At 43.7% G+C, this 22911-nt stretch overlaps 1 protein-coding gene across 7 annotated transcripts in view; it reads left to right on the forward strand.

The window, feature by feature from the left end:
* Positions 1–22911, forward strand: part of CFAP92 (cilia and flagella associated protein 92 (putative)) — a 47470-nt gene that overhangs the window by 23014 nt on the left and 1545 nt on the right. For 5 of the 7 annotated variants that reach the window (XM_083726901.1, XM_083726902.1, XM_083726898.1 and 2 more), the window contains 11 exons: positions 2141–2305; positions 6368–6552; positions 7643–8526; positions 11536–11730; positions 12956–13238; positions 14591–14755; positions 15356–15568; positions 17528–17672; positions 20376–20533; positions 21753–21919; positions 22635–22735. In XM_083726901.1, the coding sequence (XP_083583027.1) occupies positions 2141–2305; positions 6368–6552; positions 7643–8526; positions 11536–11730; positions 12956–13238; positions 14591–14755; positions 15356–15568; positions 17528–17672; positions 20376–20533; positions 21753–21919; positions 22635–22735 (2661 nt within the window). Of the gene's footprint in view, positions 1–2140; positions 2306–6367; positions 6553–7642; positions 8527–11535; positions 11731–12955; positions 13239–14590; positions 14756–15355; positions 15569–17527; positions 17673–20375; positions 20534–21680; positions 21920–22634; positions 22736–22911 lie in introns of all 7 variants that reach the window. The other 2 variants (XR_014561241.1, XR_014561242.1) reach the window with 1 other exon arrangement.

Genomic DNA, 22911 nt, shown 5'->3' on the forward strand with positions numbered 1-22911 from the left:
TAACCAGTCAGATTGGTCACAGTGCTGCTGAAAAAACATTTGTTCCAGCTCCTGTTCCAGCCAGGCACTGGGCTTTTTTGAGCTGGAGCTGCTGGAACAACACAGTAGATCCAGCTGACTCCTGCCAGTTGTCTTCATCTTGAGTTCTGCTCAATAGGAGGATATTACTTCCATGGCACCCTTGCTTTCTGATAGGGTGGGTCTCTGTCTGGCATTTGAGGTGCCATCTCTCCCTTGGTCTCAGGATTCATTCAGCCTCAGCATCAGAGGCCATACCCACCCATGGTGCCTACGGCTCGTCCTCAGCCTCCTCTAAGGCTCCTGGTCCCTTGCCCCAATACTGAACCTTATCCAGGGCTTGGTGTAATTCCGAGACTGCTGATTAGGAATCCCCAGCTGTGACACCATAGACTCTTGACCTTGGAGTCTTCATCCACTTACAGAACTTGCCCCTAGACCCCGTGCATGGAGGCTAGCAGCTAAAGTGATGGATCACGTTCTTTGCCTGCATAAAGCCCCAGATTCAATACCTGGGATCTCCATTCAAAATGATCAGATGATATAAAAGACCTTTCCCTGAAACCCTGAACAGCCAGTCAGAGTAGATGATACAAGGCTAATTGGACAAATAGTCTGACAGCTTATTATGGTTCAAGTTATTTATATTAGAATCTGACAAATAGTCACACACTTTTGTGAGTGGCTACTGCATTCCCTGAATAATCTATTAATCTGTTCTTGCGGTGATCCTGTCAAATAGCCCATTCTATGCAACTGGTTTTTTTGGTTTTTTTGTGGGATCTCCCTGCAATTTTCTGTTTCTCAGTGACACTTTCCCTGCTCTGATTCCTGACCTGAGAGTCAGTGTTGAAGCCTGCTAACGCTGGAGAACTCAGTATTGCTGCGGGTCAGACACTTCCTTTATCTGACGCGAAAGCAAAGAGAATAGAGAGCATTTTGTAGCCTGCTCTCACGCATGCAGATTTGCAGCAGGGTCTCTGCTTGAGAAGCTCAGCCCTTCGCCATGTCTGCCTTGTTTGTTTTGTGGCTGTGTTTAAGTCCCTCTTTCCCATGACTCCAGGGACCCGTGACTTATGAGATCAGTTCCACACATTGTGCCTTAATCTTCAAGCTGCTATTTCCTTTACATTGAAGGCAGTTGGAGCCTTTTCTTCTATACACTTTTGATAAGCATTTACACACTTTTCTGGGGAGTTTTGCTTGCTTGTTATATTCAAGCCTGCTGAGACATGATTGGACGGTTCTCTCCCAGAGTTGCTTACCGTGCTGTAGTTATTTCCCCCAAGTTTTCACTTTTTAAAAATAAAAATAAAAAAGGGATCAGCAGCCTCCCCTGTCCCAGGGACAGTCTACGGGATATCTAACAATCCGGGATAGCAGCAGGAAAAGGCGCTGGAATAAGGGAATTTCCTGCAAAAAAAGGGAAGGTTGACAGCTATGCGGAGAATCTCATAGCATACACTGGTACCTCAGGTTAAGAACTTTGCTTCAGGATGAGAACAGAAATCGTGTGGCGGCAGCGGGAAGCCCCATTAGCTAAAGTGGTACCTCAGGTTAAGAAGAGTTTCAGGTTAAGAACGGACCTCTGGAACGAATTAAGTTCTTAACCCGAGGTACCACTGTATTTAAGTTATGTCAGCCTTTACACTTACAGTATGATCTACAGAGATAAACTGTAGAAATAAGTTCAGATCCATACACCTGTTCACAACACATTCAGCTGAATCCAGAGATACATAAATCAAGTTGTGTGTCGAGATCATTCTCTTCCCTCCTCCTTGCTGAAAGGAAAAGAGCGTGCATGGCGGCACACTCTGGTCACCTGCGAAGCAAGGGCAGTGGGTAAGGCTGCAAGTGCATGGAAATTGGTCGCAGACTGGATGAAGCTATTTTAACCAAGCGCAGCAAGGTGTTCAGTGCAGGTGATTCTGTGTGACTGTGTCACCTATAGCTGAACCTGGCTAATGGGCCTAGGCATTAATTCCCCAGCCTTTTTCAGGTCAAGCAGTTGCTCTCTTAAATATATCAAACCAGTACTGTTTAATGTTGATGGATGGTATCAGATAAAGTTCTGTTCTCTATCAGACACTTGACCATTGAAATATATGTTCTCTTTCAGGGCACCACCAGTTACCAGAAAAAAAGAAACCCTCACGAGTTTTAGAAAAAAGATCTGCATTGAGCACCCAGAAATCTACTACTAAAGAAGCTGCAGCTTCAACATCTCTGACAAAGAAGTTTGGAATAGCTTTTTTAGAGCTGAACCTCATGCCCCTCTTGTCAGGTATTTCCCCGCCCTCACACCCCCACCGCCCCACTACTTTGCGGGGGGGGGGGGTAAGGTTGCAGGGTGAAGTGGTTAGATCAGCTTTCCTCAACCTCGGCCCTCCAGATGTTTTTGGCCTACAACTCCCATGATACCTAGCTAGCAGGACCAGTGGTCAGGGATGGTGGGAATTGTAGTCTCAAAAACATCTGGAGGGCCGAGGTTGAGGAAGCCTGGGTTAGATATTATGTAGTTTGGTATTGTCAAATGCTCGAGCAGCTTGTCACAGAGGTGAATGAGGGGGTGGCTTGTTTTATTGTGAGAAGCTGCATTGTAAGTGCTGGGACAAATACTGGCTCTGCCAAGAGAGTGTGCAAAATGGACAAATTCAGATAGCCCGAAGCAGTACATCCTGTCTGTAAAGTCAGAACATAACATGTATATATATATATATCTGCGAGTAGAAAAGGGGATGGCATCTTGTTGTGCTGAAAATCTAGTGAGTTCTGAAAGCTTCTGTGGATTCGAGGTAGACCAGCCTTGTCAACAAATCCACAAGTGTTAACTGACTTACCAGCCCATCTGTGTACACTTAGGTTAGTAATTGACCTCCATAAGGCAAAGGAAGAACAAAGTTTTCAAAATTTAAAATAGCTGGAGGAGGGGGGAAGTCAAAAGGTGAGTGAGGCTTTGGGGGGGGGGATATTGCCTCATGTTGTAGACAAGACTTCCTTAACCTTGAGCCCTCAGATATCATTGGACTACAACTCCCATCATATCTGATGGTTGGCCAGGCTGAGTGGAGATGGGGGGGGGGGAGTGCTCTTTGACAACATCTGTGGACTCCAAGATTGGGGAAGGCTGCTGTAGACAATTGAGTGACACATTTCCTCAGTTATCATCTACCCCTGCCTTTGCGATACTGCTTATGAATGATGTTGAACATGTTACTCCTGTCAGTATTTAATTAGTGCTGGCAGTTTGCCAGGTTCTGTACAGAAGTGGAATTGTGCATGCTCAGAGGCTCCAAATGAGAAGGTTAAGGCAGAGAGGTACAGGCACAGCTGCTGTATTGGTTAGAAGGATAACAGGCGTGGGAGATCTATGATCAAAGGATTCAGATTGCCACTTCCTAATGTACATTTTCCTGTCTGGACTCAGCCAGTAACAGGAATTGTGGTTTTGTGAATTGACTGGCCCTCATAAGGGTTTGTTGTATTGCAAATTAAGAAGGACGTTAAAATTACTGAGATTTCTCCTTTTGGTTTTTCTTAGTGTTTGCAAACATAACTCTTCTTGCAAAAACAGTCTGGTAACTGCCAAAATAAAGTGTCAGGAAAAGGTTTCATTGTCTATGGGGTTTTAAATTTTTAAATATAGTTAAAAGGCTGCAGTTCAGGAACTTTTTTCCCCTTTCAGATCAGTGCAGGTTAAGAAGTGCAGGTTAATCTTAGAGCTGCTTCATATGTCCCCCACCAAACAAATCTTTGTATAGAAAAACACACATAAAGAGCACAAGGTTTTTTTCTTCTTCCTGCAGCCAGTGTGCATGCAATTTAGCTACTGCTGTATATTTCCATGTAGGAAAAATATAGCAGCTTACAGGAATTACAGCCTCAATAAGGCTTTAAAATGTTGCATGTTAGGTGATAGGAACATTCTGCCTGCCTGTTGTGCTGTTGAACGGTTCAGCTAATACAATTTTCAGTGATGTGCACTTTCTTTTTTGACATCACTGCTGCCCAAACTACAAAAGCCTGAAAGGTAAAAGCTCATGGTGATTTCACTTCTATTAGGAATGCAAGGTACATAGCAGCAACCCCCTGAGACTGCATGCTGCTTTGCTGGTTCAGCTGACAGCTTACATGCAAATTATCTTTTTGCTGCATGCTTCCGGACGTTTTGCTTTTAATTGAAGCTGAGGCTTCAAGAGCATTGATGCATTAATTGGACGGCATTCTGGCACATTCAGAGCTCCTCTCAGTTTCTCTTGCGCTTTGTAATTTTGTTCAGCAAATCTGCACTACTACTGATACAGGCTGTTTCCCTTCAGTTCTGTTCAGATTAGTGCATACTTGTAACAGATGTAGTACAGTGAATGCTAAAAGTATTCCATGCCTTGTGGTTGCAAGTGAGGTTTGCAAAGCCTTTGCCTTCTATTTCTCCTTTGGAGTGCTCCCTCTTCTGGCACCCTGTTTTCATGTGCAATATGAAGTTCTGCTGCTGGCTTGTGGGCTCCCCCTGCTGGTCCCTGCAATGGGGTGAGAGCCTGTTGCTCTGTCCCAGCTCCTGCCAAACTAGCAGTTTGAAAGCATGCCAGTGCACGTAGATAAATAGGTGACGGGAAGGTAAACGGTGTTTCTGTGCACTCTGGTTTGTGTCATGGTGTTCTGTTGTGCCAGAAGTGCTTTAGTCCTGCTGGCCACATGACCTGGAAAGCTGTCTGTGGACAAACGCCGGTTCCCTTGGCCTGAAAGTGAGATGAGCGCCGCAACCCCAGAGTCGCCTTTGAATGGACTTAACCGTCCAGGGGTCCTTTACCTTCCCTTCCCCCTGCTGGTGATTTGCAGCACTTCTGAGTCCAATGACAATTTCTAAAAATGACCCTTGATAAATAGGATTCCCTGTTGAATTCAAGGCCTGTCTATTCATTGACTGTGAGGAGATGGCTGAAAATATGTGACAGGGGCAATGAGTGTGAGAGACAAAGAGAGACCGATGCTAATGGACAGTTGGGTTCTTTTTAAGCCAGTAGCTGACATAACGGAGAGAAGAATTAGGGACTAACTTTGGAGAGGTAAAAATAAGCAAGCTGGAGCAGGGGAATGGAAGACAAAATTACAGACTGCAGATGAGTAAGAAATGCTGCAGTCAGAAGGTTAAGAGCAACGGGGCAGGGGGGAAGATCACGCTTATAAAATGGAAGCAATTTAGTTTTATGTGTCATTTTCCCCTAAGTAGTTTGTTTTTATCATATACTAACACAACCACCACCATTATTAAAATTATTGCCCGCCCTTCACCAGCAGGTGTCAAAGCAGGTTACATCAATTTAAAATTCAGTATTAAAAGTGTTGGCAGCAGGAGAGCTGGAAAGGAGGTAGTAATGGGGGAGAGTGGGGAGAGATGCTCTTTGATGCTGCTTGTTGATTTCACATGTTGTTCCGCTGCAGGACTGCAATGATTGGAAGCATTTTTAGAGAGTTGGGCACACATGAGCAATAAAGGGAGGGAGCAGGTCTAGTCTAGGCCAAGGAAACCTTTAAAAAAAAGACCATGGGTCCCACTCATGGTCATACGTGGTGGTCGTACTCCTACATAAGAAGTTGCCTTATACTGAGACAGGAGGACCATGAGTCCATCATTTTTGCATGGTCTACACTGACTGGCAGTAGCTTTCTAGCCTGGAGAAGCAGGGGATTGAAGCAAGGCTCTCCTGCATGCTCAGGAAACGCTCTCTCACTGAGCTGTGGCCCTTCCCCAAAGGAGCTCCCTCCTTCCTTTGCAATTGTGACAGGGGTTGGCTAGAAAAGAACGCACTGCTAGGTTGCTCTAGTCTTTGCTCCTTTCTTTGCAGGTTCTTGCATTTGTTAAAGTGGCACAAATGACCAAATGATGTGGTGTGGTTTCTCCAGAGAATAAGCCTTAAAAAGGTAAAGGACCCCTGGATGGTTAAGTCCAGTCAAAGGTGACTATGGGGTGCGGTGCTCATCTTGCTTTCAGGCCAAGGGGAGCCAGTGTTTGTCCACAAACAACTTTCTGGGTCATGTGGCCAACATGATTAAACTGCTTCTGCTGCAACGGAAGCCAAAGCACACGGAGACGTCATTTACCTTCCTGCCACAGCGGTATCTATTTATCTACTTGCACTGGTGTGCTTTCGAACTGCTAGGTTGGCAGAAGCTGGGACAGAGCAACGGGAGCTCACCCTATTGCAGGGATTTGAACTGCTGACCTTCTGATTAGCCAGCCCAAAAGGCTCAGTTGTTTAATAAGCCTATTAAGCAATGACATAGAACATATTGCTTCTTTAGTACTGCTGCTATACTGATTATATAAATAATGTAATTCCACTTCCAGGACAACGCTGCGTGGTCAGTCAGCTAGGAGAGAAATCCCCTAAACTTTGGGATGCATACCTTAGCTTTTCTGTTGAAGGGACTCTGATGAGTGAGAAACAGAAACATGAATTAAATCCACTGATTATTAAGATTAACTCCGCAAGGTGCTTACCAGACACCCCTGTTCCAATTAAAGTGCTACAGGTAATTCAGAGCATTCTTCTCAAGTAACTACATGTGACATTCTGGGGGAAACAGAATTGAATTCTGAAAAGCTCCTGCTTCTTACATTTGTAATTTCCCCATTTCTTATTTGCAAAACAGTTATAATCTAAAGATGACCTGAAGTGAACTTGTGGCCATATTGGATCGCTGCATTTACATAACATGTGGTGGTGGAAAACCTAGCACATTTAAGTCCCCCCCCATCCAGAACTCTTGTTTGCACTTTTTATATACACATAGAATCATTGAGGGAGCATGTTTGCCCACTCGCCTCAAGGCAGGCCCTTCCCTGAATATGCAGTGGACTGGGGAAACAGAAGAGTGAGGGCAACCACTCTCACCTTCCTGCTGCCACTGCCATTGACCACCAGGTTGTTGCTGCTGCTTCCAAATTGCCTACCCCTGACACCAATCTGCCTTGGATTATGCTACATGGCTGGGACAGCCCTACCACAAGGCAGAATGAGGTGGGTGCCTCAGGCAGAACTGATTTGGGCAACATAAAAAGACAGCAAATTGATAATTTGTTATTGTGCTTCTCCTGCCCTGAGTACCAAAATAGTTTCCATTAGCCTTGGGTACCCATGATAGGGTGGGGTGGGTCATTTGCTGCTTGGCCTTGGCAATGGCGTAGACAGGGGGGCCATGGCCCCGGCACACAGAGGGGGTGTGAACCAGGCGCCTCCAGCATGGCCTGGCCTGGCGCTCCTCTCCACTCACCCAGGGCTGTGCCGGCCGACTCCCCCCTGTGTGGGTGGGCAGGCAGCTTAGTGCAACCCCACTTTGCTTTGGTGGGGCTGGGTTGCTCCTTCACTGTCGGTGGTGAGGGCTGGGATGGCGCCCCCTATCTGCCCCTGCCTGTCCTGGGCACTGGCAACTGACGCTATGCTGCTGTGTCTTGGGCAGCAAAATGTACTGGGCTAGCCTAAACTGACCTCAATCAAAGGTGCACTTTTATTTCATACTTGATTAATTTTACTGAAAGAAGGTGTATATATATTTTCTGCGAGATAAAGGAGACCGAAACAGCCCCCTCCAACCTTCCTTGTCTGCTCTTTCTTTTCAATAGCATTCATGCCTTCCTATTTACTGCAAATACAAATTCCATAATATGGAGCCACATCGAACGCAAGACCGGGATCATGGCTCTCATGTCTTCTTTAAAGATACCAACGTGATTCTTGCAGGAACAATAAGACGTGACGAACTGAATGAGTATCTAAGAGGACCACCCTTGGAAATCGAGGTTCACGATCGGGACAAAAAATGGCAAGATGTCGATGTAAAGCCTTCCTTGTTTGGAGAGGAGCCAGGAGACCGCAGGCTCAGCCATCTGAGCTCGGTCACTTCGAAATACGTGGCCCAGAATCCCATGAAAGGCATGGAGGAAGTGTGGCACCCATATGGGGTAGCCAAAATCCGCTTGGCTGAACTACTGCTAGGTGAAAAGGCCTTGAACTTTTGTGCGCCAATTCACAACTGCTCCGTTCAGGATACGAGTGCCACTCGGAAGGCTAAGGCTGCCGATGGCTCTCCAGTGGCCCAGATGCCAGTGGGGCATTACGTGTGCTCAGGAGCCTTTCTTAAAGTCAGAGTTGAAATAGCTGTACCGTTAACTCCTGAAGAAGAAGCAGAGGACACTAAAGATGATTATTGCCCCTATGGCTGCATCATCTATGTTTTCGACTTTAAAAACACTTCTCTCATAGGTTACTTGCTGCAGGAGATTACAAAAATCAACGCAGAGGCTCTAGAACTGGATTCGTACCCTCTACGCATCATTCATAAATCTCTTAATGCGTTAAAACTGAGTAACAGGATGACTTACGAGGAGATTTCTCAGCTGGACGTTCTTACTGGGTTTCATATTCTGGACGGATCCATTCACCTTCTTATCGTGGAAGGCTTAAAGAACAAAGCCCTTAAGAGGTTATGGAATAAGCGAATAGACAGGTAACCAGAAGTGTTTTGCAATTAAAGCCTATTTTCCTCTGCTGTGATCTTTCTACAAAGGTGATTTGTCAGACTCAACCTCATATTTTTAATAACTGTTTTGTATATAGAGAAGCATTTGTTTATTTGCTTCTTCTTTCTTACAATGTGCTTCTGGTCTGCCGTGATCAGACTAGTTCATGTAGGGATAGAAGACGGGACTTTCAGGATCTGTTCAAGGATGCTTTCAAAATTGAAAGTTAGCCCAAAATTTCAGCGTCAGGATTTTGGGGTACTTTGGTTGTTTCACTGTGTTTTAATAAAAATGCACCAGTCAATTATGAAAATAATAAGACATTTTGCCGATTAGAGGTTTGCTAGTGCAATGCTGTCTTGGCACTGAAGAGGTGCACACCTTATGTCTGTTGTTGAGCTGCAGTTCCTGCTTCCTAGGGAGAAAGTACGGTAGATTAGATGGTAATTTATGCAGTTAGCAGTTGCTGTGGATATCTTTTTAAAGTAAATAGCAGGTGGTGTGTGTGTTTGTAGGAAGGCATTAACTCTTTCCCCTCATGGCAGAGTTCTTGCATGCCTCCTATTTTGCACTGAAAGAATTCCCTTTCATACTAATGGAATGAATCTTTCTTTCTTTCTTTCTTTCTTTCTTTCTTTCTTTCTTTCTAAATAAAAATAAAAAATCTGCCACCGTTTATTTAAAAAAAATTCAAAGGTGGCTTGCCACAATAATATAAAACAAGAATGCATAACAATTGCCACAACCCGAGTTTCAATGGCTAGGAAAGGCTGGGGTGAACAGGAACATTTTTAGCAAGCACTGAAAGTATACGTCGATAGTGTTTGCCTTATTTCAGAGGCAAGGCTGTTCCATTAAACAGCGTCCTCCAAGTTGCTGCAAGATGGACTTCAACAGGTTGCAGCAACCTGGGGTATATGTCTGATGTAAATTGCAGGTGCAGGGGACTTGATGTGACCTGGGACCACACTGCGGGGCAAATAATGAACTCCCCTCAGCTGCCAGGGGGATTCTGATCTGCACCGGGTCTTTCTCCTTACTTTTAAAATGCCAACCATGCAGTTTCTAACGGTATCTCATCTAGTTTGGCCCTTAAGGGCTTTACGGCCAGTTGAGCTGTTTGTAATTAAACTGTTTCCTTTAATGTTAATTTTGTTTTATAACTGTATTTGCAGTAATGTACTGGTTTATTTCTCTTTCACTTCCAACAATCTTTCCTAAACCAAATAATCAGAGTTCGCAGACAATAATAAGACGTTGTGGAGCACTTTTAATTTCATTCTTCCTTGCTAGCGTCATAATGTACAAATGTTAACATGTTACAGTGCCAGTCACTTTTAAAGGAGTCACCTGACGGAATGCAAGATGGAGGAAAAGAATTTAGAAGGCTGAGGCTGTGTGAAAGTCATTTCATGCACTTGGAGGCAGAATGAGAACAGGTTTCATTATCAAAGGGCTCATATGTTAATTCGGGGGTCAGCAAACTTTTTCAGCAGAGGGCCGGTCCACTGTCCCTCAGACCTTGTGAGGGGGCCGGACTGTTGTTTTTTTTTGGGGGGGGGATGAACCAATTCCTATGCCCAACAAATAACCCAGAGATGCATTTTAAATAAAAGCACACATTCTACTCGTGTAAAAACACGCTGATTCCCGGACCATCCGCGGGCCGGATTTAGAAGACAGTTGGGCCAGATCTGGACCCCGAGCCATTGTTTGCCTACACATGTGTTAATTTATGCTTGTTGCTTCAGGCTGGTTTTGGAGATTTTCAGAGCGCTACAAGCTGCATCCTAGGAAATCCCCAGAAATACAGGTGGGAGTGCTAAGGATGCCTTTTGGATTAGTAGCACATTACCCCTCCTCCAAACATTTTTCCTTCCTTTGTCTGTGGATGGACGAGTGCCTTTTCACATAAAGGAACATAGCAAGCTGCCTGAGACTGAATCAAGCCATTGGTCCTTCTGGTTCAGTATTGCCCTCCCTGGCTTGCAATGACTTTCCAGACTTTCAGACAGGGGACGCTCCCAACCCAACCTGGAGATGCCAGATATTGTATACCTCACTAGCTGTTTTTCAGAAAGGGCTAGGTCTTAGAGAAGTGTGCACTGACAAAATAAATCGAAGCCCTTTTGTAGTCTGGTGTCGTCAGTCTCACATCTCCTTTGAAACTCATGGGACTATGGATGCCGCTGCAAATTAGGAAAGCGGGAAATAGAGCAAACAGGTTCCCCACCCCATGAGATTTCTATACAGCACAGGACTAGCGCTACCAAAACAGCGAAGCAGGAGTCACTCAAGTTTTTCCAGAAGGCAGCATCTATGTATATGCCAAGCATAACCTGAATTGAATAAGAACATGTTTAGGACTGCCTTTTGACATGGAGCTTGGTAGTTCAATCCTACAGAGATGGGTGTTCGATTGAGTTCAGTGAGACTTACTCCAAATGATTCTTCTATAGGTTTGCAACTAAGGTACTATTAAAATTAACACATAGGAAAGATAGGAATTAAGATCATTGTGAGACTGGCTAATTTGACCGTACTGGTGATGTGGTAGGGTCAACTTTCCAGGACTGGGATATGTTCTTGGAGCAGTATTCATGAATTTTAAAAAAAACTTTTGCTTGACTCAAGATGTGCTTGATTCAAGTTAGCACTTTTAAGGTTTTGTTTTGTTTTTTAAATACAAGTTCTCATAAACACCATCTTAGGCATTCCTTTTATCTCTCCCATAGGAGGAAATGCCTCCTTTAAAATGATTCTTCTTGCAATGCATGCATGCATCTAAAAACAATGCAAGTTTTCTTCCATTAGTTGCTCTTGATATGATACCTGCTTCTCTTCTTTATCATACAGGGTTTTAATCTGAGCTTTCTAATACTTAAAAGTCAAAAACCCTTGACTAACTAAGAAAGGGGAAAGGTGCTATGAAATGTCAGGAAACACAAGATTATGAAGTATTTGGTCAATGCTGTCCTATTCCTTCTCTCTTACAGGTTGCGTGAATCTAAAATTGGAAGATTACAAATATTCTATAACTCACACTTCTCTTTTCATCAGCGCCTGTATGTAGACCTTGAAGCCATCCTTCTTCATATCCGTCTCTGCAAGCCACTATCTAATATTGTGAATCAGCCTTTGTTATATATCAGGGATATGGTTCCCCTTCCGTGTTTTGAAGCTCTGATCAGGTTAGATTGTTCTTGGATTTCTGACTTACTGTTCTATATATATTTAGAGTTTGGTGTATATACCTTTGTTGGTTGTGGAGGAGAGGAGGAACCTCCACTAGACCCTTTGGAGAGAATTTTCATAGCACTTTTGATTATCTTTTCCTATCTCATCTCAGCTGAAGAGAAGGTAACATGTAGAGGGTGTGTGTGAAATCATCTGATTCTCCATAGTCTCATCACACTATGCTGCCTTAACAATTGGATTCGGCTCAGTTTTGAGATCCTTTCCTCTGGCAATGTGCTTCATCATTTCCTTCCAGGGTATGTTCAGGAAGTCATCTGAATATGCAAATGGGGGAAGAGCAGATGTACAGGGCCTGCCCCCAATGTTGTGCCCATAGCAGATACCCTTGAGTCCCCAAGCTTCCCTGTGTTGCATGGAGAAGGACTGCAGGGGGCTTCGACTTCCATTCATTCCCTTGAACTAGGTACTTCACTTAATCAGGTCTCCTACTGTATTGGGGTCCCTGATCACATGTTGAGTGTAAGGAAATCGAGAAAATTTCTCCAAATTGGGTGAACTGGCCTTAAAATGGCATATGTGGTCCAGTGTAAACAGCTGTAAAGCAATGCACAAGCCCACTTACATCTTAATAGGACCTGAACTGGCCGTGACTGACTAGGAAAGGATTCTTGAGTTCATGATGGATGTTAACCCATTGTTGATCCGTATTAGGGATCACGAGGAAAGGGATTGAGGGGGAAAAACCTTCCAATAACATGGTGCTATTATACAAGTCTGTGGTGCAACTAGGGTTGGAATACTGTGTGTTGTTTTTTAATTATTTTATTTATTTATTTATATTATTCCATTGTGAGATCTGCCCATTTATTCTTACTCTCTGCTTCTTGTTGTTTAGATGATTACTGATCCATAAGAGGATCTCCTACTTCATGTCTTCTAAGCATACTCATGAATGTTGTTTTTTTGGGTGGATGGGTGTTACTGTCTTGTCGTTTTTTTATTATTATGTATTTTGTGGTTTTATATCTTGATTTTATTCTGTGAACCTCCCTGAGACCCCAGGGGATAGGGTGGTATATAAATTCAGTAAATCATCATCATCATCATTGGAGAGGGAGTCTATCAAAAGCTTTTTGAAAGCCAAGTACACAGTGTCTGCTGGGTCACCCTTACTCGCATGCTTATGTTCTCTCTCTCTCTCTCTGCCTTGTTCTTCAGGCTTGATTCTATCTGCCGCAGTATGAGGTTAAGAGATGTGGTCCATCACGATCTCTTGCCATCTGCAGAAATGATCACAGTGTTGAGCCAAGAGTTTGGGATCCCATTGAAAAGGGATGACTTGTTCATCCAGCAACACCCAGAGATCTCAGGGATGTTTGATATTCCACCAAAGTATTCGTATGTGAGAAAATATAGGCGTTTCCCTCTAGATAACCACAACGAAGAGTACCTACTTAGAAAAAGGGAAATGGAAAGTCAGACACCAGAAGACTTTATCCAAGTGAGTGTGCTACAGCAATGAAAGGTTGTCTTAAACAGGAAAGGGGAAACAGTAGCCCTCCACATGCTGTCGGACTACAGCTCCCATCAGCCCTAGCTGATATCTGGAGTGCTACAAATTGCCTATTCCTATCTAAAGAGATTGTTCAGATAATGTCTATGTCTCACAAAATGCCTTCTTTATGTTGTGATATTATAGCATGCACATGAGGGGTTTTTAGTTTGAAAGCGAGAAAATGCTCAAATTCCCCACCCTGCCGCATTTATTTTTGGCGCAAGCTCCTGATGCTTCTCACAGTTTGCTCACGTGAAGAGGTCTTCTGTCGTCCTGTGATTCACATATACACATATCAGGGATGGGGAATCTTCAGCCATCCATTTTTTGTTGGTCTCCCAACTTCCATCAGCCCCAGCCAGCATAGTCAGTGGTCTGGGGCAATGGGACAGCCAGCAGGCTCTCCATCTCTGCATTGTTCCCTGTCAGAAATCATAAGCTGGTTAAAGTCCCTGTGAACTGAGTGGGACTCACACCTTAGGAACAGCAACCCAGGTCACAGGCACAGAGGATTTATTTATTTATCAAATTTAACAAGGAAAAAGAACAAAATGGATACAAGGATCTCCCGCCCCCCCAGAAAGGAGAAGTTGTTATTTGGCCTTGTGTGAGCCCTATGATAGTAGGCCTGAGGGTTCATTAAAAAGCCCAGCTCATAAGGGGAAGGAACCCTTTGTAGTTTCTGACACCTTTAGGGCAGCAAGACTAAGCAAGCAGCTGGGTTTTAGAGCCTCTGTGGAAGATGCGCAGGTGATGGTCTTTAGTGCCCCATATGTTTTCTAGAAGTTCCAAGTATTTACTTCTAAAATATAAACATTATTACAGTGAATAAATTAGCTTGGTTGATAGTGGAAAATAGGAAGCTGACTGTCTCCAAAGAAAAGTGGTTGGCACCTGGCGGTCTGCAAGGTGAGCTCTCCTCCCCCAAGGGAAGGAAGACAGCTAGAGCTCCAACTCCATTTACATCTTTGCCTTCAGTTATGTGCTGCCTGGTGACTGTTTAGAGCAGCCTTTCTCAACCTTTGGTCCCCAGCTGTTGCTGGGCTACAACTCCCATCATCCCTAGCTAGCAGGACCAGTGGTCAGGGGTGATGGAATCTATGGTTGAGAAAGGCTGGTTTAGAAGATCTGACAGTGGGCTGAGTTGGAGAGACTTGGCTACAGCTTACTGATTTGACTTACCTGCCAGTCCAGCTACCGACTTTTTCCATGGCAGAAGTCCTGTGCCTATTTTCAAAAGTACATTTCTTTTTGTCTAACAAGACCAGAATAATTACACGTGTTAACTTTTCTTCCAGTCTAATATTGAGAATATACATCTGCTCAGCAAGATGGTGAAAAAGGAAGGCAGCAAAATCATCAGGGCTTTCCCTTCTGATGGCAAGTCCATCTTTAATTACAGTTGTCAGACGTTAAATTCTGCAGAAATTGCAAAGAAGCTGCTTCGTCAAGAGATGGCAGAGGTGAGATTAGTACATCCCAGTTTGGATTTCTGCTAGAGTAAAAGATTGAGCTAATGATTTCTGGTATGTCTGGTAAAATTTTGGAATTTTATTTTTTTCTAGGAATTTTGTGAAGGTTTGGGAGTCCAGTGGTTCAGATTCATAGTGTTTTGTGTGTATATGTGTATGTATATGTGTAAGACATGAGGGATGCAATCCCTTAAAATGGAAAAAGGTGGAATTCTGGAGTATTTTTTAATTTATATATATATAGAGAGGGGGGGGGGGGAGAAAAAATACTCCAGAATTTCACCTTTTTGCATTTTAAGGGAGTGCATCCCTCATGTCTTACTTGGAGGGTCAGATTTTTGTCGTTTAATTCATAGTAATATTGCTTTATCTTCTGAAGTGAATTTAAGTATCTGGGATTTCTAGACATCCAAGTTTCTTAAGTGTTTTCTGTACACTCTAAATCCAACCCAGTTATTATTGCTGTATTAGGAACATGTACAGAATTTTGTTGTAAAGTTCAGGCTTTGCTCTTTTTAGCAAAACTTGTTTCTCTGTGGAGAAACATAGAGGATGAGAGTTCTTTCTGAGAGAAACATTTGTCTTTCTTAGAATCCAGGCAACAGGTTTGCTTACAATCATGAATATCTGTCAGCCATGTTTGACCCAGTAGATGAAGACAGCGAACTAAAGGAGGCCATGCACCAATCGGAGATGATGTGGCTCTCGCCAGGAGGGTTTGTGTATCCTGGATATAAGAGCAGCATGGAATCCAACCGGCATCCTCGTAAGCCTGACGAAGCACGAGTGAGGGAGCTGCGTGAGGTAATGGCGGATTTTAAATTCTTTCCACATCTGTAATCTACTCCGTGTGGCATTTTATCTTCACAACAACCCTGTGAGGAAGATTTAAGAGACAGGGTCTTCTTGCAGGCCATCCAGTGAGTTTTGTGGCAAATGCAAATTTGATGCTCATCTCTGATCAAGGCCCAGAAGTCACTCTCCACTACCATACATCTTCCTCCTCCTCCTCCTCCTCCTCCTCCTTATCAGGGTCCCTTCCAGCTCTATCATTCTATGATTCTGTGATCATTTAGGCACAAGGCAGACAACATTCTGTGTGTCCTTGAACAGTGTGAACTTACTGTTTTTATTCTCCCAGGTATATGCTGTGTTTTAAACAGTACTGCTGTGTTTATTGGTAGATCTACAGCACAACCCTGTGCATGTTTACTTTGAAGCAAGTCCCTGCTGTGTTTAATGGTGTTTACACCCAGATACACCTAGCAGTTCGAAAGCACCTCCGGGTGCAAGTAGATAAATAGGGACCGCTTACCAGCGGGAAGGTAAACGGCGTTCCGTGTGCTGCGCTGGCTCGCCAGATGCAGCTTGTCACGCTGGCCACGTGACCCGGAAGTGTCTGCGGACAGCGCTGGCTCCCGGCCTATAGAGTGAGATGAGCGCACAACCCTAGAGTCTGGCAAGACTGGCCTGTACGGGCAGGGGTACCTTTAACTTTACATAACACCCAGATAAGTATGCGCAGGATTGCACCCTTAAGATCTTTTTTTTTTATTTTGTGACTTTTTGGTGCAGTCCTGTGGTCCTGCAAGGTTGTCCAAGGGACTCATTTAGTAGATTCTCCCTCTCCACAGGCAGAGAGAGAGCAAGAGAGGTCTGCCCCTGGAATCTCATCCAGCCACAATAGAAAGGTCGGCTGCCACCACTTCTTTACCATTAGGTCTCTACTGGCAGAGAGGGCAAAAATTGGGGTAATCAGTAGGTTAGCTGTGTACCAGAGGTAAAAGAGAGACTCTGCTTTGGATCTGCTGAATCCATATCCCTCCTGTACCTTCAACACTCCCAGAACGGAGGGAGATAACCAGCAGAAGAATAAACACTACAGACCACTAAAGATGAAACAGAGAGCCAAAGAATAAAAGATGCTGGCAAAAAGCTTCTCCACAGAGCTCTGGATTTGCCATAGTGCTTCTGGCCCAGATCCAGTAGAATTGCTCTGCCCATTTTTATTCTAAGCTGGTTTGAAGACTTTTATATAGTGGAAAGGCGGGTTAGAAAACAGCTTTGGTTGTTTGGTTGTGAAAAGAAACTGCACATGCATTTCTGCATCCTGCTGGTAGCTTGTGAGAAGATCCCATGAGTATATTCGTGAAATTAAGATTTTTTTTGCCTAGTCATGCATCTTCTAATCTTAGGTCGAGTAATTAAAATTTGTCCTTGCTGATTAATCAGCTAAAGCATGTATTCAGTAGTGTTATCTACCACTGAAACTGACTGGGATCCACTGTTAAAACTGTATTTTACATTAATGTAACCCTTGGACCGAAAGGTGGGTAATAAATTTAAAGAACAGCAGCAGCTGTGATAATCAAATAGGTGGGTCTTTGGTGTGTGTTTTTAAAAGACACCATTTGCTTTGACTAGCTGTCACCCATGCTATTTTGCAAACTGCTTTGGAAAGTCCCCTCAGGTTCAAAAGACATTTGCCATCTGGCATGGGGACCTGCTGTTTGAGAAACAAGATCAACTAATAGATCACAGGCTGTCTTGAGATGTTATCTCAGCATACAAAATATTAGTATCTGTGTGCTGGCTTTCTTCTTTTTCATCTTAAGGAAATTGCTTAACGGAAGTTACGTTTGTCCTCCGTTAATATGGTATATTTGACATGTTCATATATTGCTGTGTGATTTGAAGTTTATACTGCGCTGGAAGTTTCAGGAAGACAGCTTTTGTGCTAAAAGATTTGCAATGTTCATTTAGACATGGCAGGAGCACGTGAAAGCCAGTGACATGACGACAATTCCGGACCGGGACAGATGGCCTTGGGACAAGAGACATGCAGATTTTGAGCTTTACAAAAAGAACCCTCCATGTGCCCATGTGCTTCTTGATACTCAGAGAGAAGGTAGATGCTAGCTTCCATACCATTCCATTTCCATTCCATTTCCTTGGAGTGGCTTTAGCTCCTTTAAGAAGTGGTTCATCTCTGCAAGTACACATTCAGTATATAGAAATACTGTCCAGGTTCGAAAGAGCTATTTTGGCGTGCACTCAGTTGCTTTTACATCTTATCCAGCATCTCAAAAAGTGTGTGTTAACACAAGGCACATGTTTGAGCTAAGGTTGTTGATGCAAAATGCCCGTTTCTACTACGCAGTTACGGCAGGTCCTAGCCATTATTTGTCAGGAAATCCAGGTTCCCTTTACATAATTGAGAGCAGTGGTGCAGGACGTCATCCTACAGCAGCTGTTATGTGTAAAAATAACAATTTTGTGGGAATGGCCTGCAGAGATTACTGCACCCCACAACTGCAAGCTTTCAAATGCTACAGCAGCTCCCAGAGAAGGCTGTCATGCATGAGGATCTTTGTTGTTGTTGTCAAAACAAAAAAAATTCCTTCCAGTAGCACCTTAAAGACCAACTAAGTCAGTTCTTGGTATGAGCTTTCGTGTGCATGCACACTTCTTCAGATACACTGAAACAGAAGTTTCCAGACCCTTCTATATAGTGAGAAGGTGGGGAGGGGTATTACTCAGAAGGCTGGTGGGAATGGGCGATTGGCAGATAGCTGTGATGAGCCTGTTGACGACTCTTAACGACTGCAATAGGTCTTACAGGAAGAAGCAAGGGGTGAAAAGGTGAAAAATGGCTTTGTCATGTATAATGAGATAAGAATCCAAGGTCTATGTTCAGGCCAGGTTTCTCCATGGTTTTAAGTTTGGTGATAAGTTGTAATTCAGCAGCTTCTCTTTCCAGTCTATTTCTGAAATTCCTTTGTAGTAAAACAGCTACTTTGAGATCTTGTATAGAATGTCCTGGGAGATTGAAGTGTTCTCCTACTGGTTTCTCTGTCTTGTGATTCCTGATGTCCGATTTATGTCCGTTTATTCTTTGGCGTAAGGTCTGGCCTGTTTGTCCAATATAGAGAGCTGAAGGACACTGTTGGCATTTGATGGCATACACAATGTTAGACGATGAGCAATTAAATAGTCCCGAGATGGTATGTGTGATGTTGTTGGGGCCAGTAATGGTGTTGTCCGGGTGTATGTGGCAGCAAAGTTGGCATCTGGGTTTATTGCAGGCTCTGGTGCCAGTGTCCGTGTTAGGTCTGGTTGTAGTATTATTGTGGGTTAGGAGTTGTTTAATACTGGGTGGCTGTCTGTAGGCAATGAAAGGTCTTCCTCCCAGAGCTTGAGAAAGAGAACTGTCATTGTCCAGGAGAGGTTGTAGATCTCTGATGATGCGTTGTACTGTTTTAACTTGGGAGCTGTATGTGATGACTAGAGGTGTTCTGTTATTTTCTTTTTTGGGTCTGTCTTGCAGCAAGTTCTCTCTGGGTATCAGTCTGGCTCTGTTGATCTGTTGTCTAACTTCATCTGTTGGGTATTTTAGTTCTAAAAAGGTTTGCTGTAGATCTCTTAGGTGAGAGTCTCTGTCTGTAGAATTGGAACAGATGCGGCTGTAACGTAGTGCCTGGCTATATACAATGGACTGTTTGGTATGTTTGGGATGGTAGCTAGAGGCATGTAGATATGTTTGTCGGTCAGTTGGTTTACGGTATAAGGTGGTGTCTATGTGCCCATCCTGTATTTTTATAGTAGTGTCCAAAAAATGTATTTCTTGCATAGATTGATTCATAGTTAGGTTGATTGTGGGGTGAAAATCATTGAATTTCTGGTGGAAGGTGTTCAGGGTCTGTTGACCATGTGTCCAGATGATAAAAATTGTTGTTGTTGAATGTGTTGTGATGGAGGTGGGGAAATGTCACCAGTGACTTAAGCAACAGGCTTTTCTCCTGGAGAGGCTGGCTAACCTTTTTAATGAACCTGCAAAGGTTGTATTTTCTGTGTTTGCACAGGCAGAGAGGGAGGGAAATGGTTGCAACAGTCCTACAGTAAAAAGTACTGCAACCTTTAATATGTAAACCAAGTAGGTAAATAGGTACTGCTCTGGCGGGAAGGTAAACGGCGTTTCCATGCACTGCTCTGGTTCGCCAGAAGCGGCTTAGTCCTGCTGGCCACATGACCCGGAAGCTGTACACCGGCTCCCTCCGCCAATAAAGTGAGATGAGCGCCGCAACCCCAGTGTCGGTCACGACTGGACCTAATCGTCAGGGGTCCCTTTACCTTTTTTAAATCATGGAGACTCTATTGCTATAATCCACAAGGAACCAGAGCCTTCACTTTGGCAGAGATAAAAGATGAATCCCAGCGACCAGACCTCAATCTCACCTTTCTTCTCTGCTCTTTTCAGAGCGATCCGGGAGGCAAGAGAGATCACTAATGGCACAGCCAGATCCCCCTGCACCTGAAATTAACACTTTCAGGTTTTTTGAGGTCCACAGTGCCTTTGTGTGACCTTGTTTTCTCTACAAAGCTCTGGCTTTCCCTGGAGGGCTCAACCTGCACTCCTTTGTGGTCCATGGCAGAGCGGAAGTCCCTAATCATGTGATCTAAAAAATCTACGCTTATGATTTGGAGATGCATTACCAGAACGGATGAGGCAAAAGTCGTTAACAGCTAGTAATTAGAAGTGGGTTAAGGATCTAAATCTGTCATAATATAGTTCTGTTTTATCATTTTTCAATGACATGTTTCTGAACAAAAGAGCCTCCAAAAGAGATACGATGCAACACTGGATTGAAAGTTCATCGATGCTGCCCATCGACAGAGCTCACTGCAAGTGGACCCAAAGCTAGCTGCCAGCTAGCCCGGCTCCAGGGACTCCTGAAAGATGCACCGGCCAAGCTGTCCCTAAGAATGCTGGTAACATTGACTTTTTAGAAATCCTAAACCCGGTAGTCCTAAAGGGGTCAGCTTCCCTACCAAAGTCATGGGGAACCGCCAGTTAGAACTGGCATGGCTCCCAACTTGGCTGTCAAGGTTTGGTTTCCCCAAACCGCACACCTCATCAAACGCGTTGGCAGGTCTGGAACAAAGAAAAATGCTGCTGCTAGCGCACAATCTGGTACCATAAGGTGTGCTTCTACCTGTGCATTGGCAAGGGAGGCTTGATGTCACTGCCCTTCAGCTGATAGGCAGTGAGAGCAAGCAGGTTTGGAACAGCTGTGCCATTGAGGGGAAGATGTTGGCACAGCAGAAAGGTTTAAGTCAACCCCTGTCAGCTGAAGGGCAGTAACTTCAAGCCCCACTTGGGCTTGCCACACTATGAAGGAAAATGGGATGGTGTGACATTTGGTGATTGGCCCCATCCACCTGTATAATGGCCCAAAGGTTTGAGAACCCAGGATCTGGCCAGTAAGCTGGATCCAGTCCATACCCTTGTTGTAGCACATACGGAGTTCACATTAAGGTGATATGCTTTGCATTCCCCCCCCCCCCCCCATCATCAACATATTTGCTAAGGCATCAATGTATTTGCCAGATTCATACTTGGTTTAGCTTAGAATAAAAACCTCACAGATAATTAGGACATCTCTCCAAAAATGTAATCATTACAGATAACCAGTGATATGAGAAAGAAAGATCTGCATGGAGTTAGTTGGAAGTCACTTTTTTTCTTTTTTTCTAATTTTCTTCTTTTTTCTTTTTCTTTTTTAGGAGAATATAATGTTTATATTTTTTATTGTAGTTTATGTTATGATTATATCCTTGTATTTTTGCTTTTGTACTCCCCCCCCCCCATTTTGGTATTAATTTAATTTTGTTTAATTAATGCTTGTTTGTATGATGCATAAGTATATAAAAAAAGAAAACACACACACACACACACAAACACACACAAACACACACACACACATACTTGCTGTTACTCTTTGAATATACTTCAAAGACACACCAGTCCTGAATTTATTCATTTCAGTGCTGTTTCAGGTCACTGTACCAGCTTATGGACACGACCTTGCAGTGTCTTCAATGCAGCTTTGATCTGAATTGTATTTCTGATTCCTAGTGTTGGGAACGCACACATGGAGCTGTATATTTAGAAGCAATGTTCTGAAACCTGCTATTCCTGTTCCACTAGCCTACCCCAGTTGCTGGAATGGCAGACCAAATGGAAGAGAACAGGATCTGCAAAGGATTTGTTCCTGGCGCTGACCCACTCCTCAGCCTGAAGAGGAATGACAATATAATTCCATGCTATGACAGGCAACATGATACATTTAAAACGCTGAAGGGAGAAGATTTCAGGTAAGTCATCTAGCTGCTGTACCACACTCAGGCATGGCAAGATGATGTTACAGGTAGTTTACTGGCACGTGTACTTAGGATGTATGTACAGCAAAGGTAAAGATCCTGTAGCCCACCAGGTATTACTATGCTACAATTTCTGGCCATGTCCATGCTGTCAATAACATGGGAAGCCCCACAGGTTTCCCAGCCCGGTTGTGCAGGATTGCAGATCGAATCAAAGAAAGGCATTAGCCATCGGAAATTACTGCAGAAATTCTGAACTGTCATCCAGAGTTCTCTTCTTAGCTTTGGGCAGAGTAAGCTGGGGTAGCTAACCTGTTGCTCTCCAGATGTTGTTAAATTCCAATTCCTGCCACCCCAGCAAGCATGGTCAGCAGTGAAGGATGATGGGAGATGTAGTTCAGCAGTTGGCGGGCCAGAGGTCTCTCATCCCTGGAGTTGGTTATGCATTCTGAGACCCAAATAACCCAGATAGCTCCACCTTGCTAAAAATGTGTGTAAATTAAGTTAATATATTGGAAGAGTAGGAGAGTGAGCTTTAATCTGTTACAGTGACATTTCTCTTTCAGTAGGGCCAGGCCATGATTTTATGCATATTTTGTACCATGAATGTCTAAAGAAAAACGTAGCACATAAATATGAAAGCACAGCAATGTAGCTACTCTTAAGCATAAATTTTCACCCGTTTTTAAAAGTCTATTCTGTTTTGCAGTTTGATTTGTCGTAAGCGTTCATTTCGGTACAGAGGACCGCCTCTGCAGAAATTGGTCTTTAAGGAAGAAATCCAAATAGCAGAGGATACACAGGCTGCAGGTAATGAGGGGGATTAAGCACTGATACAGTGTGGTACACAAACCAGTAGTGATAGTCACACTGCTTTTTTTCTGTCTGCAACGCTGAAGTTAATTTGAAGAAGAGCTAGGGTACAGAGATAGCATTAAACTTTAGCACTTGGAAATAGTGCTATAGGAATCAAAATAATTGATCTG

This window comes from Podarcis gaigeae (genome assembly GCF_964106915.1).
Source record: "Podarcis gaigeae genome assembly, chromosome: 2".
NCBI classification, from domain to species: domain Eukaryota; kingdom Metazoa; phylum Chordata; class Lepidosauria; order Squamata; family Lacertidae; genus Podarcis; species Podarcis gaigeae.